Consider the following 17774-nt stretch of genomic DNA (forward strand, 5'->3'; position numbering starts at 1 on the left):
GGGGGAGCTGTCTGGGGAAGACCTCCTCCTCTTGACCAAGTGGGGGGAGCTGTCTGGGGAAGACCTCCTCCTCTTTACCAAGTGGGGGAAGAGCAAGAGACAGCAGAAGACAGGCGTGTGGTCTGGCATGGCACACTTTAGAGAACTTTGTCATAGGCAATGTCAAACTGCACAAGAACAGAGAAAGTAATATAATGAACCTTCACATCCCACTGCCTGCCTTCAGCCGCTGTCATTCTGGGCCACTGCTCTCCACCTCTGCCCCCACCCTGAGCCTACAGCAATTGTCCTCAACCACTCATGTTCTTCCTGAAACAAACCACAGGCATCTTCCCATTTCAAGTCGATGTTTCCATATGGATCTCTACAAGATGACTCCTTTTTGTGACCGTAACACCACTATTAGGTTAGCAATAACTTATTCTGTTACATTTCCCATGCATGTCCCCAAGAAGCAGTCACCCAGCTTTCTGGACTCAACACCCCTTCTTCTCTCTGGGAACATGAGGGAAGGGGCTGTAAGCATCGAAGGTGAGCAGACACTAGCCCAAGTAGAGCCCTTATCTCTTCAGACCATGACAATGAACCACCTGGATCTCTGCCCTTTTACACCCTTTGCTAAACAGAGAAAGGTCGAGTTCAGCATTTTTGGCTTCGCGTCAGGGGAGGGAAGGTGGGATGATGATAATGATGATAATATTATTAACTGCTCAGGAGGAATAGCTCGTAAAGGACTGCTGTGCCATGCTGGGCACTCCACAGGCCTCATCCCATTTAATCCTCACCACAGCCCTTCCCTTGCTCCCGACACAGGGAAGCTGAGATCAGCAAGACTCGCCGACTTGCTTGAGTATCACAGGCTGTGGGGCTGCTGCCCAGCTGTCTGCCTACAAAGGTGTGTCCTCATCCCTCTGCTGCACCCCACACTGAGTCTGGGGGAGAGGCTGATGCTGCCCCCAGGCATCCCTCACCAAAGCCTCCCCAGGGCAGCCCACTGTCCTGGCAATTCTGGCCTTTGTCACAGACCCCAAAGCCATCGGGGATCCTCTATAAAACTGCACTTCCGGGGAATATGGGGGATCCCTCGGCACTCTCAGAAGATGGCACTCACCGAACTGGCCATTCAGTTTCACATATAACTCGATGACGCCATAGGCAATGGTGGTGGCAGCCGGGATCTCCAACACCACGTTGGTGTCCTTGACGACGTTGCCATCCTCTGTGGCTGACACCTGCAGGGGAAAGCACACACCGCCTTGATGCACTCAGGGTCTCTCTGGCTTCTCTTTCCCTCCCAGAAGTCCAGCCTTGTGCCTTAGAGGCAAGAGAGGCTGAGAAAGTGCCCCTGGACCCAAGTTGTAAAGGACAGGGACAGAGCCAAGCCTCCTGCGAACATGCAGCACACACACTCCCAGGTGAATGGCTAACTTGGGGATACCAGAACAAGACTCCAGAGCATGGGGCGGGGTGATGTACAGTCTGCAGTGCAACGTGGTCAGTGAGATCACTCCCTACTTCCCTTCATATGGAAACAACTTTGAAACCCTACTAAAAATCCTAACGTAACAAATCATGATGGAGAGACCCTGGCTGATACCCACCCCCACACACACACGTCACTCCAGACTCCTGCACAGTGCTATGCTGACACGTAAGACCAGGAAGAAAGAGGGAGGGGAGGAGAGGCTGGTGGTGGAGAAGCAGGCACTCCAGGGACCAGACCCAGCGCTCTCTCCTTCAAATGTGCTTACAGATATGACCCCTACCCATAATGCCCTGGAGAGAAGATGAGACCCTTTCCCTTGGCCAAACTGCTAGAGATTAGAGACATTTTTTAGGAACTTGATCCTGGTCTGAGTGTGTTACTTTGTGTCAGGAAATGGCAGTCAGCCTCCTAACTCCCAGAGACCCCAGGGCTTCAGTGGGTGGTGACCTGGCAGAAGTGTTGGCAGGGCCAGCATAAGTAAGCCACCTCCCATGGGGCACTTCCCTCACCACTGCCACCCACCCTGCCCACTTCAGTGAGGGTGCCAGCTCCAGACCTTAGACCTCCTTCCAAATATAACTCTACCTGGGTCCTCCAGAAAAATCTAGGAGTTACCCCCCAAAAGTAAATCTCCAAGAAAACATCAGCCATCACGGCAAGTTGGAGGGAAAACATTTTGGGATGACAACAGCTTATTCTGCTAAAGTTTAGTTCTGGCTCGGGGTCAGCTTGGTAAGACTATCTGAAACATAACCTAAAGAATCTACTCCTGGACTAGGTGCCTGTGACTCAAGCGGCTAAGGCGCCAGCCACATATACCTGAGCTGGCAGGTTCGAATCCAGCCCGGGCCGCCAAACAACAATGACAGGTGCAACCAAAAAATAGCCAGGCATTGTGGCGGGTGCCTGTGGTCCCAGCTACTTGGGAGGCAGAGGCAGGAGACTCACTTAAGCCCAGCAGTTGGAGGTTACTATGAGCTGTGATGCCACGGCACTCTACCCAGGGGGACAGCTTGAGGCTCTGTCTCAAAAAAAAAAAAAAAAAAAGAATCAACTTCTGTTCACAGAGCTAGATCTTTGCCCTAACACAACCACAGAGGGCTTGAGGCAGCCAACCCCAGGGGAATCATTTTGAGAGCCCTGGCTCTGAGGGGCTTTGCACTCTCTCTTGTATTTAGCTGGCTGGTGCACATTTATCCACTTTTCTTTGGGCAGCATCTCCATAACAAAGGCAGGGACCCAGCATAGGCCTGCCTGGCCATGGAGTACCCTACCACCCTGCTCTGCTTTAGGAATGGAGCGACACAGAGTGGTGTGGTGAGACCCAGGCCTGAGGCACTCTGGCCCCTGGGGTTGCAACAAATCGGGTGAAAGCCCAGAGATGTGGGCACCACAAGGAAAGCACCCATCTGGGAGAGAGCCAACCAGGGATGGCAGCTCACAGCATCCTCAAGTTCCAGATCCAGTGACTGAAGCTCAATTCCCCCACGTTTCAGCTACACAAGCCAAAAAATTCCTGCTCACTGCAGCCAGTCTGAGTTGGATTTCTGTTAACCCACTACAGAAAGACTCCTGACGAATGGAGACACCCCCTCTGTGTGGGGTGATCAGGTCACCATGGTTGGACCAGAGGGGCTGCCATGGGCCCAGCGCCCCTGGACCTGCACCTTCACAGTCTTAGTGCGGATCCCCACCATGCCGCCACACTTCTCCTCGATCTGCACGTGCTCAGAGATGACACACTTCTGCGTCGTCACGATCTTCTGTGTCAGGACGCACAGGACCTCACCCCTCCTCTCCAGCACCTGCTGCAGAATGGGGCTTTTCAGATTGATTGTTCTGAAAGGGAAAAACATCCATGAGTGGCGCTATGCCTCAGGGGACAGTGATGCGGAGCAAATTTTCTTCTCTAGCGCAGGCAGAGGCTGGGGAGCAAACAGGCGACAACAGTTTAGCTAACTTCCTGGCGATGAAAGAAGGGGTGGGTCACCTGGAAAGGAGTAAACCACACTCTCTCAAGGCCCTCTCCATCAGAGCGGCCAGCCTCCGGGGGACAGGCAGAGGGAAGGGGGCTCTCAGTGAAACAGCAGCGTGGGTTGTCAAGGAAGAAGAAAAGAAAACCAACCAGTGCAGATGGGGACTGCACGCCATCTCCCTTAGACCCTGGCAATTCATTTCAGACACCACAGCTATGGGCAGGGAATATAAGGTCACTATGGGGGGGCAGTGGCCACATACTTCACGCAGAGGGGAGAGGGAAGGCTTAAAGTGCAAGTAGCAGGGAGGAAATTAAATATGAACTAAAATGCAACTTCTTAACCTTCAATCTCTGAGAAGGGAATTTACATCCCTTTATATACAGAGAAACTGAGACCAGGGAGGCACGGCCTGAGCAGGGTGAATTTCAACAACAGACTAAATTTCTATCTACAGGAAATAAAGAAGCAAACAGTGAATGAAATGTCCTCTCTGGAGATCTCATTCAATACTAGGATTCCATGAAAAGAACAAGAAAAGGGCCAAATTAGAGTTGGCATCAGCACAAGAAGAATTAGTGCCCCTCCTGGTCTTCTAAAGCAACCTAAGGACAGTTACCTTGAAAAGCTCAGCTCGCCCCCCACGACCATACACAGTGCTGGTCCTCCCTCTTAGGCAGCAGACTCAGATTCTCTGTACGTCAGAAATAGCTCTGGCACTGGAGTAAGGAGCTGACAAAGCTCCTGTCATTTCAGTGGGATAACCTACCCAGGGTGGAAACAACTCACATGCCCATCAGCGGATGAGTGGAGAAACCAAATATGGTACATGTATTTTCATATGATGAGATATTACATTCCCTGGGAAGGAAGGATTATGATGCACGCTATGACATGGATGAGCCTTCACAACATTACACGATATAAGCCAGGCCAAATATAGGAGAACCTCCATAGCTGACCACCTCCCTATACTGACCGCCCCAAGTTGACCTCCTTTTCACAGACAGGACCCACAACCACCACATGTACTCAATGAATGTTCCTTATGTTGACACCTCTATATGTTGACCTGTTTGTCCCAGTCCCTTGGGTAGTCAGCTTACTGTGTATGACTCCACTTATGTAAGTATGTGGAACAGGCAGATTTCAGTGGCAGCAAGTAGACTGCAGGTTACCAGGGATGGGAGGGAGCCGAGGGGAGGAGCAAGCGCTAGATGGCCTCCGAGTTCTCATTTGGGGTCATGAAGAAATTCTAAGAATGGAGAGTAGTGACAGCTGCACCACAGTGCGAATGTACTTAGTGTCACTGAATGATATACTTAAAAACTGTTAAGATAGCGAATGCTATATATATTTTACTATAGTAAAAAAAGGAAAATATGAAAAATGATTCAGTTTTAGAACTTGTCAAGGAAATGCAAATTATAAAAATGTTTCACATGTAATAAAACATATTGATAAGAACTTGGACTCTCATTTCAAGAAGGAATATAAAACAGAACTTGGAGCCTGCTCAGCTGGGGTTCAAATCCCAGCTCTGCCCTGCCTCCTGGGTGACCTCAAGTGAAGGACTTTCCCTCTGCACCTGGGTTTTCTCATCAGTAGAACTCAAGGTGACAATGCCCTTTTCATGGGGCTGTGTTGGGGTTTCGATGAGAGGGCAGTGAGCAGCTGTCGTGTGCCCAGCACAGAGTTAAATGCCACGGCAACCCTAGCTGGCACCAGCCACTCTCACGTGCTCCCCTAAAAAACCCACCAAAAAAGCCCCAAAATGTGCACTTCATGGGAATTATGAGCTGTTTAATTAGGTCGGAGGTCCTCTTTCACATCAGTCCTTTCTTAAAAGCCTTCAAGGGCTACACCCATGTCATTTACTGACCCAAAACGGCCTACGCGATCTGGCCCCCATTCCCTGGTGACCTCACCTTCCAGCCTTTTCTCTGTGCCTTAAACACACCAAGTACATGCCCATCCCAGCGCCTCAACACCACGACCACGACCACATCTCACTGATGCCTCAGTCACCTCCTAGGAAGGTGTTTTCCCCACTCGCCCATCACACAGTCATATTCCAAGGCCACTTCTTAGGAGAGTATATCTCCATACATTTTTCTTTCACTGCCTGCCTCCTCCATCTACAATACAAATTTCATAGAGGCAGGGACTGTGCCATCTCATTTACTGCATATCCCAGGGCCAAGGTCAGCACCTAGTGCGCAGAAAAGGAACTGTGCGTATTATTGGAATAAATGGATAAATAAAACTTGAGGGGTTTTTCCTCTTTGTATATGCTGTAATGAACATGTAAACACACATGTGAATATTCACGTGTGAAAGAAAAGAAAAAGAAAGATGGTGGACTAGCAGTTTGGTTTAAAGAATGATACACAGACATGAATCTTTCAAAGAGATTGTGTCTGGTCCTACGAGGAGAAAATTTAAAGGTAAAAGCCAGTGGGCGCAGTGGCTCATGCCTGAAATCCTAGCACTTTGGGAGGACAAAGCAGGTGGATTGCTTGAGCTCAGGAATATAAGAGTGAGACCCTATCTCTACTAAAAATAGAAAAACTAGCCAGGGGCTGTGGTAGGTACCTGAAGTCTCAGCTACTAGGGAAGCCGAGGCAAGAGGATTGCTTGAGTCTAAGAGTTTGAGGTTGCTGTGATCTGTGATGCCTCAGCACTGAACCCCAGGACAACAGAGTGAGACTCTGTCTCAATAAATAAACAAACAAATAAAAGCCACTACATCCACCACTCAGAATGTACATTCAGGGTTCCCTTTCTAACGTTCTCATCTTTCTGTTGAACAAAATTCTGTCTGGTATCAGATTCTTGAAAATCTATACACCCAATTACAGTTAAGGTGTTGGCCCATCTCCACTGGGGTACACAGCAGGCAGCGCTGCCTGGTGACAACCCTATAGCTGACGGGGGAGGGACCCTGAAGGCCACCTTTACGAGTCTCGTGTAACTCCGTCAGATTGGAATCACTGCACACTCACATGCCTTCAACAAACTCCAGCAAAACACGTGACACTGCTCTCAGTCAATGTGAAATTATCTGAAAATCAAAAGCTTAGCCTAGACCATCCGAGATTCTGTTGCTTAAGAATGCCCACCACCCTCCAGAACTCACCTCACCTTAAAAAAACACCAAAAGAGCAGGGAACAATCTGTGCGTCTGCGGACGGGACTGACCTGGGGTGTTTGCTGGGCCAGCCCAGCTTCTGTGAAGCATCAGAGTTCACAGGGGGCTTCTGCAGGGCAGCCCCACCTTGGGGATGGGAACAGAACTCACCAGGGACAGAGCCTGTGTTTGAGGCTAAGATTCAGGTGACCGGGGAGGAGAGAGTCACACAGCCAGGAGTCATGCAGGTCAGTTAGGAAATCCAGGGCTGTGGGGACCGACAGACAGCAGCCACCCGGCAGCAATCTCACTGGCTGTAAAGAGGACAAGACACTTCCAACCAGAGCTGAGATTCCGTTTTCCAGGGCAGTGCTGCCACCTTTTGGAAACCAAATGCTGGACATGTCTAGTCATCTTCAATTAGGAGAGACCCCATGGGGAAGGGCAGAACCACACTCATCAGGGAAAAGAGATTGTGAATTTGACTCTTTGCAAAGCCATCTCCAGAGGGAATTCTTCCTACCTCGGCCAGTCACTTCCACCAGGCCAGGGGAGGTGGCTCTTTGGAAACAGTGTCCCAAGTGCAGCTCAAGGGAGCCGGACCCTGGCTCTGGCCCTCCTCAGAGTTAGAATCACCATGAAACTCTGGGCCCATTAAGTGGAGAAACCAGCTATATTTCACTGTAATTTGTTTACTTCATAATCTTACGTATTTCACTGTGTACATTTACGGAGGTCCATGGGTTCTTTAGATGGCTAATGGGGTTCAAGAATCAAAAACATTTAAAGCCCTGGATTAGGGGCTTCAGAATGAGGAAAAAGAGATTCAAAAAGGCTGACAGCAGTTACCAAAATCACACATCTAAGAAACCCATGTTGGTCTTTCACAAAAGCCCACAGCTGCTGTCTCCCTGGGTGGGGGCACCCTTGGCTATACTAGGAATTTGACCTTCATCTCCATTAACTCCGTATTGCCATGTCCATTTCTACTGGTCCAGTAGCTGGAGGCTAGAAAGGAGGTTATCTCCAAATCCTCTGGACATCTCTCTGGCATGTCCACACCACCTGTGCTTCCTGAGCCCATCTCCAGCTCCTGATGGCAGCAGCCTATGGCTTCAGACAGCCCTTCCCCCAGCTGTCCTGCCTGGCTTCCTCTCTCCCTGGCCTGGTGAGAACCACTGCAAGACAAGGGCAGAAGGGCTTTACGGAGAGACACAGGAAACTGCCCACAGTGGTTGCATCTTGGGGTGCTTGCATCTTTCTTGAACTAGGTGGATGGGAGGTATCTTTCACCTTTTCTCTTTTGACCCTTTGACATTGAAACCATGTGAATTGATTACTTATTCAAAAAATGTTTTAAAATAGCCTTCCACACAGACCGTAAGCTCATGGAGGACAGGGTACCTTGCTCATTTTACTGGTGCCTCGCCCTAGGCCAGAGTTTTCAACCTTTTTTTTTAATCTCACAGCACACTTGAACCTAGAGTTAAACTTCCACAGCACACATAAATCATATTGATTAAAAAAAAAAGAGTAAAAAACAATGCTTATTATACTTTGAAGTTCTTTCAAAAATAATTTAATGAACGATCTTTAAAAATTTTCACAACACACCTAAGATCCTCTCATGGGACTCTGGCTGAAAATCACTGCCCTATGATCACACGTGGCCTGAAGAGCAGGGTTGAAATGAGCCCCTCTCCCCCAGCCTAGCCAGCACTCAATTCAAACATGCTGGAGAAATAGAGCAGAAGCTCCTCAGTAGAAAACAAGCAACCCAGGGTTCTTTATCCTCTCCATATGTCCTTTTTTCCTTTTTTTTTTTTTTTTTTGGAGACAGAGTCCTCTTACCTCAGCCGCCCCAGTAGCTGAGACTACAGGTGCCTGCCACTATGCCCAGCTAGTTTTTTCTACTTTTAATAGAGACAGGGGTCTCTTACTCTTGCTCAGGCTGGTCTTAAACTCCTGAGCTCAAGCAATCCACTTGCCTCAGCCTCCCAGAGTGCTAGGATTATAGGTGTGAGCCACTGTGCATGGCCATACATACACGTTTCTAAGGGCAGCCGCCCACAGCAGAGGTGCCGCTCTCCTCCTGGGGGACAGCAGTATGAAAGCAGGAAAAAGAGGCCACTGCATCAGGAAGTGTAAAGGGCCAGATGCAAAGGAGCAGGTCTGGAGATAAATGAAGGTGGGTGCACCCCACATGGAGAAGAGGCCCTTCCCTCCCTCCCCGGCCTGCTGACCACCCCCCTTCTGTGAGCTGGTCCTTCTGCCCCTGGCAGATCTGAAACACAGCACCAAGAGCTGGCTCCCAGATTGATCTCCCACTAGGTGCGTCACTACCTCCAGTCCCTGAGGCTCAGTTTCCACATCTGCAAAATGAGACCTTGCCATGAGGATTACAGTTAACAAGGTCTCACATAAAGCGGCCTGAGCACCATCCAGAGTGCAGCAGGTGCTCTGTCAATGTCTCTTTCCTTCCACTGTATTTGCAGGGAAGCCAAGTCAGGATCCCTCTCAGGCTGGTCAGAGATATGGCCACAATCTCTAGGACGCTCCATGAGGGGAGCCCTCAGCCAGGGAGTGGACGCTGAGAGCAATTCAGAGAACAGCTACGTGGACTCAGGATAGGAGTTGCTAGAAGAAGGACCAGGCAGGAGCTGCTGGGAGCGGCAGGCATGCTGGAGGGAGGAGAGTGTGGCAGGACTGCAAGGACCAGGCCGTGGGCCAGAACAGCTCAGCAGGGAGGGGGGTTCTGGCTTCCTAAAACATCCATCAACTCCCCAGGCCCGGCCCTAATGAAGTTGCCTCTTCTTCCAGGCTAAAGCATTAGTTTCCATTTTCTCTGCTTCTAAGGCTTTCAAAACCCAAACTGCAAACTCACAGAAAAGAAATTCAGACAAGACTTTGAAAACTCTGACGGCATCCAAAAGGAAGGGGCAGCTTTGTTTTCTAAAGCATAAGGGCAGCAGGGGCAGGGAGGTGAGTTCTCATGCCCACCCCTCAGCTGGGCTCCTCTCCATTCATCTACACACACTGACTCCCGTGCGGGCCCCGCCCCGGGCCAGGCGCCAGCTCCTCAGGGAACAAGACCAGGCAGCCACTGTCAGCACGATCCTCTTATGTAACCACCCTTGATAATGACACATCCCTAAGGGAAAGTTTCCAGTGCATGTCCAATAAGGCTTTCCAAAAACTAAAGGATGCCATGACAGAGCAGGAGCTACTGTTGCGTCTGCTCTTTTCTAAAACACTAGAAAAGACCAGGGGCTTCTCCACTCTGAGCTTCACCTCGAGGACCACCTCTGCTCAACCTGTCAGCGACTGCAGCCTAGCTGATGGGAAAGGATTCTAAGACTGAGTCTGGGCCGAGGGCAGGAAACAGCAAGAAAGCTGTGATTAACTGGTGATGTCTGCCTGGGCACGGAGGGGCTGGCCCGGATCAGGCGGATTTAATCCAACGTCTCTGCTCATTGATGAAGAACACCCTGAGAGATTCCAGATGCACCTGAACCCTCTCCCCACCCCCCCGCACATCAGTCTGTGGCAGAGAGGAAATCAGGACCTGTACCCTCTGACTGCCAGGCCAGCTTTTTCTCTACCACAGTTCTAAAAGCCAGGGATAAGAAACAGTGCAGCGCTGCCAGAGCTCATCTCAGTATCTCCCTGGGAACAGAGATGGGGACATTAAAAGGAGCCATAAGAAGGTGGCCAGCCCACCACTGTAAGAATACTAAGCAAGAATTACTTAGTATTCTTTTTTTCTTTTAGACAGAGTCTCAAGCTGTGGCTCTGGGTAGAGTGCCATGGCATTATAGCTCACAGCAACCTCCAACTCTTGGTCTCATGCGATCTTCTTGCCTCAGTTTTTCTATTTTTAGTAGAGACAGTGTCTTGCTTTTGCTCAGGCTGGTCTCGAACTCATGAGCTCAAGCTATCTAACCACCTCGGCCTCCCAGAATGCTGGGATTACAGGCATGAGCCTCCATGCCCAGCCTTCTTAATATTCTTAAGTAACCCAAAGAAACAGAAACATATATTGACGATCAGATTTTAGTAATTCAGGTAGTTCTCCCCAGGAGTTTTGATATGTCAGCTACAGCTGCAGTCCAAAGAGAAGCACATGTGTGTTCGCAGACCAGCTACAGAGCAGAATCAGGTCCACAGAGGCTCCTGCAAACTTGAGGCCTTGCCCTCTAATACCTGATTAAGCAAGAAAGTCTGCTCCTCTTGTGATAAACAACCTCCTCCAGGCTTCAAGGTGGCAAAGCAATCCCCCAAGCCTGGGATTAGAGTTTAATTTTGATAACTGCCCCTAAAATCCTGGGAGAGAGACGCCACTGCTTCTTTCACTTCCCTCCAATGGACCTCTCTATTCACCTGATAAGCTTCTTCTGAGAAAGGGGAGACAGCAGCTCTCAGGCCACATCTGTGCTGCTGCCACCAGCACTGCCCTGCACACCTGCACCCGAAGGGTCTGACGCCCTCCACACTGGGAACAGGGGCTCTTCTCACTGCTGTCCCCAATTTGGTTAAAGAGCTGGGGCCAGGGGGAGAGGGTGCCTTGCCAGCAAGTCTTGTTTTGTCTCTCGGACAATCTTGGCCACCCCAGGGCTCTTACTGGGTATTGGGGGGTCCAATTCTGGCCATTGAAACTTGAGGAAAAATCTCTTAATGAAGGCCGAGCACAGTGGCTCATGGCTAAGAAAATTGAGCCCTGTCTCTATTAAAACGGAAAAAACTAGCCAGGCATTGTGGCCGGCGCCTGTAGTCCCAGCTACTTGGGAAGCTAAGACAAGAGGATCAGCTCAAGCCCAGGAGTTTACGGTTACTGTGAGCTATGACACCATAGTACTCTACCAGGGCGACAGAGTGAGACTCTGTCTCAAAAGAAAAGGCACAAAGAAAATGCTTTTCTGTCTGTGGACCTTGTCTGCAATGCAGCCTCCACATAAGTCTGGAGAGAATCTGAACTGCCAGGGCAAGCAACAGGTAGAGGCTGCCGGGGGCGTCCACGGAGCCGCTGAACATTAGTTCATTTGCTTAACTGAAACTCACCGTGCTTTCAGCTGTTTTCTTATACAAGGTAATAACAAATGTTCTTTGCAACAGGACACATAACTGGTACATGAAGTTACTGTCACCCTATTTCACAGGAAGGCAATAAGAACAGAGAACTCATAGCCAAGGACCCAAAGGCACACGGCTCAGCAATGTCCCGAGGCTCTGTCTCCCTCCTCCTCCAGGGCTCTGCATACAGAAGGAACTAATATGTGCTTGACTGTCAATGAACAAGCAGCCTTTCTGCTCAATCCCGTGGGAGCTTCCCAGAGTGAAGCAGAGGATTCCCTTAGAAACCGAAGCAGCCACTCCTGGGTCCTCAGTGCCACCAGCAGTCCCCGTGGTGGATGAAAGAAGCAGTGGCGTCTGTCTCCCAGGATTTTAGGGGCAGTTACCAAAACCAAACTCTAATCCCAAGCTTGGGGGGTTGCTTTGCCACCTTGTAGACTAGAGGAGGTTGTTTATCACAAGAAGAGCAGATGTTCCTGCTTAATCAAGTGTCAGAGGGGCAACAGAACCTCCCCCACACCAGAGATGCTCAGCGAGGTGGGGGAGCTGGAAATCTCTAGAAACTTCAACTACCGTGTACGGTGCCCTAGGGCCTCTGCTTCCAAATAGAGAGAAAAGCCCTCGTCACAGCCTCTCTCTTGGCTGTGACAAAGAAGACTTCAGGATTGAAAATTACTGGAAATATCAAAAGTGGGGCATAACGCTAACTGCACATTATTACCAGAGTGACCAGGCCACCTCCACACTGTATCTGCTCTATCTCCACCCATATTATTGTCCCTAACACCTCATCTACTCACAGATGACACCCCAGAAGAGAAAAAGGGGGGAAGGGCTGAGCAGGTACAGCCACTCAGCCTTCTAGATGTGTAGTTAATGAACCGTAACAGGTGGGAGAGACGCAGCAAGGCTGAAAGATGAGACACTGAATGAGCTGATGCAGACAGGTGGATTCAGGCAGGAGCCCTTGAAAGTTTTTCTCTTTCCGAGCTCTGAGCATAGAAGTTGGACTGGAAAAATTGTCATGTTTTGCGGATCCGGACTTCGATCCTGAGTTTAGGCAAACTAATTTCTGCCATTTCAGGATCCTCATTTGTAAAATGAAGATAAACCAATTATCCCTTTAACCAAACAGCACTCAGTCTGCGGTAGGCACAGTGCTAGCCCCACGGTGAGAGGTTCATTCCAAGAGGGACCCAGACACAGACTCAGGCAGTTTTACAACATACTTTGCCCTACGGCCTGGTTAGTATCCCAAGTGGGGCAGCGTGGGGTGACATGGCTCCTGAAGGAAGTGGGGTTTACTCTGAGACATGAAGAATAATTAAGGACTGGCCGGACGTAGCAGGGTCTGTGGGCCAGGAGGAGCCTGTAGACCAGGCGTGGAGGTGAGAAAGGATATGGAATGCTAATCCCAGGAATCAAGGCATGTTCAGGCCTGGAGAGGGAACGGGAGAGCACAGAAAGGCGTGGGCCAAATGGGACCACAGGCTGTGCAGTGGAGAATCAGCTGGAAGGGGCTGGGCTGAGGCAGGTAAGAGATGACTGGGGGAGGTGAGGATGTGGCGATGGAAACAGGTAAGACTGACATTTAAGAGGCAGAATCGACTGTGAGAGGCTAGCTGTAGCCGGGAAGGTGAGGAAGGAGCCATGTCTGATATCCAGACTCCTGGCTGAGGCAACTAGAGCCACGTCTCACCCACTAGCCCCTCAGAGGGTCTGGACAGAGGAGATGAGAAGCGCAGTGGCAGGCTGATCCCTGTGTCAGACGCCGTATGAAGAGCCCGAGGGAAATAGATGTCTGCTCACCTGATTCCACCTCCTGGCTCATTCCAGCCAACCCAACTGTGGACACCATAGCTCAGCAATTCTGAGACATCCACTTTTCTTTTTTCACGTTTTATTATCTCTGAATCAGGCTGTTTCAAAATTGATGGGTGGCAAGGTTTAATTGGCAGTGTTCTTCCTCAGTGGTACATAAAATAATGGTGCATCTCACAATGGATGACATCTTGGATTTGATGAAGTACAAAAATGTCTATCAATCTTGGAAGAAAATAGTACTTGAATATCTCATTAGAACTTAAATCCTACTAGTTCCCAAAAGATCTAAGGTAGACACAGTGGCTCACACCTGTAACTCAGCACTTAGGGAGGCCAAGGCAGGAGGGTCGCTAAAGGCCAGGAGTTCAAGAACAGCCTGGGCAACATAGTGAGAGGCTGTCTCTACCAAAAAATAAAAAAATTTAAAAATCTGAAGTAAATGTTAAAAGTAAAGCTCATAGGACAAGGCAATTTCTATAAAAAGAGATAACCTCTCCCAGGAACAAGTATTACTAGGGCAGGGGACTACCAGTGGGCCGTGTTGACACTGTGGACGGAAATGACAGTCTGACAAGGTCAGACAAGCTCCCAGGGAATCACTAAAACCAAGACCAAGAGACAGAAGAATTTAGGAAACAATGACCATAAACTGACCAAATTTCAGATAGGATAGAGATGGTGTCTATCATCTCTGAATCAGGCTATTTTAAAATGTCTTTCCAGGAGGTCTCAGGAAAGACATCATTTACAAAGAGTGGATTTGGAGGGGCCTCGAGCTTCAGAGCTGTGCTTCCTATAAAGAATATGGTGAGCAGAACACAGCCCACAAAGACCTTACTGATGTTGCTCAAGGGCTCCATACAGCTTAAGAATCACATAAGCATCTCTCACTACAAACAAAATAAGGACCAGGAGCAACCTGTGCTGTGTGTGTTCCAGACTTTTGGGTGGCATGGTACAGGTCTGGGTCAGCGCGCATCCTGGAGGAGCACAGCTGCTGCCAATCAGCTCTCAATGAAGCTCACAGCAGGGATTGTGCAGCCGCCTGTCCCCAACACAGAGGAGGCCAGCATCAGAAACACAGAAACACCCCCTGTGGGAAACCTGAGGACTGCTTCACCTCACTTCTGAAGCTCAGTCTCCCTGCCCTGCTCATAGCATGCCAAGTCACACCGTTCCTCCCCAGAGCCCCAGCTCACCCCAGGCTGGCTAACCAGGCTAGATGCGGGGCTAGGAATGACAGCAACGCTTAACCCTCACAGCTACAGTTAAGGAGAACTTACCACCAGCCAGGCACTGGTCTCCATGCTCCATTTATACTGTCTTGATTAATTCTCACAACACGAATCCCATTTTGGAAAGGAAATGCAGTGAAAGCAGGAAAAGACAGCTCCTGTGCCTTGGTTCAAGGAAAAACTCCTTTGTTATGGTGAGTGGGAGGTGGTGTATTAACATTTCTATGTTGTTCCTAAAACCTTCTATATATTTCCACACCAATTTTTTTTAAATGAGCCTGAAGTTTACACCCCTGCCATCAGCCTAAAATTACCTCTAGCTGACAACATTGCCGACCTCCCCCTTCCCATTCCTCAGGGCGCCCTCACCCGCCGCCTTCTGACAACACGCAGGCAGCCCCTGCAGGAGAAACACGGCGGAAAAGAGAATCAGTGGCAGATCTGGACTTGGGAAACTCTTGTTCTCCAAGGACATGTAGACAGTCTTCAAACTGTTAGACACAAACTCTGTTTATTAAAAATAATGATGTCAGTGCTGAGTGAAGCACAGAGACGATGGGATGATTTTCAATCCCTCTCCTGGCCATAGAGAAAGTGATTAATCAAGTTGGAAAGAAGCCCAGCTTAAACTTCGTTGTTTTTTTTTTCTTTTTTCCAAGAAAAACTAGAGCCCTCAAATCCTTCACTTCAAAAAAAACCTCCTAAATAAAATAAGAGTTCATAGCATATTGAAGCAGGACTCCGGAGAACTACTGCAACACCTTTAAAGAGGACAAATAAGGGTCATAATAAAGAATAGCGCTTTAAAAAATACCTTGTATATAAAACTTGCAGAATTTATAAGTATTTTGATATAATAAAAATGTTCAGTGTAATTTTAAAACATTTTAAATGTGAAGGTTTATCATTGCCATGCCATTGCTTTAATGATATGCTACTTTCATATAATTAATTTGAAATTCTTAATGAAAACCCACCTTCTCATCCCCAGGGATACATAGAAAAATGTCATCTGCTTTACCAAAATTCACTTCACAATATAACAAAGAATGACAGCGGGATGTGCCTTTATGGTAACACCTACCTCAATCCCTAAGGAATGAACAAAGTAGAAAGTAGCTGGGACCTGAGGCCCAGCACTCAAGGGGAAGGAGCTGGTACATGCTCTCTGGAGGACATGTACTTCCAGACTTTTAGCCAGGAGAAAACCTTAAAGATCATCTATTCCCAACCAAGTGCGGTGGCTCATGCCTTTAATCCTAGCACTCTGGGAGTCCAAGGCAGGTGAACTGCTTGAACCCAGGAGTTTGAGGTTGCAGTGAGTTATGATGACACCTTTGGCCGGGGTGACAGAGCGAGGCTCTGTCTCAAAAATAAAAATCATCTATTCCAGCAGTCTCACCTACAGCTGTGAAAATAAGGCCAAGGGCAGAAGTGACTCACTAAGTCCATATAAGTTATTGACCAGGAATAAAATTCCCAGATCCTAGGAGATTAGAAGCAATAAATTGGTGACAGAGGTGGGGTGGGGCGGGGTGAGGTGTGGCCTCTACATTTAAGGCAGTACAAATGACAGCTGATGCGGGAAGATAAGGCAGAAACTAAAGAGCTTATTAGGGAATAACACAGGATGTTAAGACTAAGCTCCAGGTGCCTGGAAGGTCAAATCCTGTGGATGCCTTTGGGCCCAACAAATGCTTGTTTTTTTCAAGGATACATGAAGTTTGTTTGTGAGATGCGCACACAATTCCCAGACAATAAAGCTAATGCTCTAATAATTCTTGAGGGCTAAAATAACTTGTATACAGACGACAGCTTATCTAAATGACCTGAAATAAAAATGACTGACTGTAAATAAGCACTGAAGAACATACAGTACTCACTTGAGCATCACTAATCACCACTCCCAAGGCCACGCATATATCTACAGAGCCTTATCAATTGAGACAATGCTATGGGAGTCCAAAGGCAAGCAGAATAAGACTTTATTACTCCAGCATGAAGTAATAGGAATGCCAGCTTTACTGGTTTCTGTCCCAGGCTCAGGAGGAGTCTTCCCTGCCCTCCCCTGTAGTTCACCCTTTCCTCTTAGCGATATAACAAGGGAGAGGTGATTCCGCGATAAGCTATCTCTTTGAGTTCTAGGCCTTGTATTTACTCTGGTGTCATCCCTTCCTGGGCTGTCCCTTCCCCACAACTAATAGGAGTCCTGAAGCGTCTCCTCTGGTGGCCTCACCCCAGGGTCCAGGCACCTGCAGTGAGCCAGCCTGGCTAGTCCATGGGCCTGCTCAGGAGAGTGTGTATTCCACTATTTACCCATCGGGGTTCCTCCCTGGGATCACGCCTGTCCCTCATGCCTCTGCCTTCATTCTGGGATACCATTCTAACTACGTTCACATGATTTAGAGAACAGAACAGGAGCTTTGGAGCCAGAAACTCCTGCGTTGAATCTTAGCTCCCACACCCAAATTGAACTCTGTGCCTGAGGTCATTTGTCCTTCCCCAGCCTTAGGGCTCTCGAGTGTAATGGAAAACAGCAGTGTGGCGTTTATGAGATGATGTGTGAGAAGGCCCAGCACAAAGCAGGTGCTCCATGGACGCACCTTTCGTTCGTTTCTCTACTTGTAACTGTTGGCCCTGGCTTCTTTATCTCTGGAATGGTTTCTCCCAGCTCTGCTCGGTGACCCCTTTCCATATGTTTTCTGTTGGCAAGAGTCTCTACACTTGAATCATGAAGAGTGTTTAAAAAACCCATCTTGGAAAATGCGGTTATATAGCATTGCCAAACTGTGGTTCTTGAAATAGAAATAACAAGACTGCAAAATATGGCCATGCTTGAGATGGCTGTGGGAAGACAGAGAGGGAGAGAAGAGGGCCTGGGCTCCCCCAGCCTCACTGTTCACCCTCCCAGGAGAAAGTATCACCCAATTGAACAAATGAAAATGTAGAGTGCTCAGTTAAATTTTAATTTCAGATAGATAACAGCAAGGGAAATGCTTCTCTAGCAAAGAAAAGTAGCAGAGAAGGGAAAATAATGATCATGATTGCCAGGG

The 17774-nt window shown here is 48.7% G+C and overlaps 1 protein-coding gene across 1 annotated transcript in view; it reads right to left on the bottom strand.

Moving 5' to 3' along the window:
- GSDME (gasdermin E) overlaps positions 1 to 17774 on the bottom strand; it is a 43475-nt gene that overhangs the window by 17484 nt on the left and 8217 nt on the right. Inside the window, exons 3-4 of the mRNA XM_003788605.2 lie at positions 3154 to 3325; positions 1112 to 1232 (exon numbers count right to left, since the gene is read on the bottom strand). Of these exons, the coding sequence (XP_003788653.1) occupies positions 1112 to 1232; positions 3154 to 3325 (293 nt within the window). The remainder of the gene's footprint in view (positions 1 to 1111; positions 1233 to 3153; positions 3326 to 17774) is intronic.

This window comes from Otolemur garnettii, unplaced genomic scaffold, assembly GCF_000181295.1.
Source record: "Otolemur garnettii isolate 467f Iridium unplaced genomic scaffold, OtoGar3 scaffold00028, whole genome shotgun sequence".
Taxonomy (NCBI): Eukaryota; Metazoa; Chordata; class Mammalia; order Primates; family Galagidae; genus Otolemur; species Otolemur garnettii.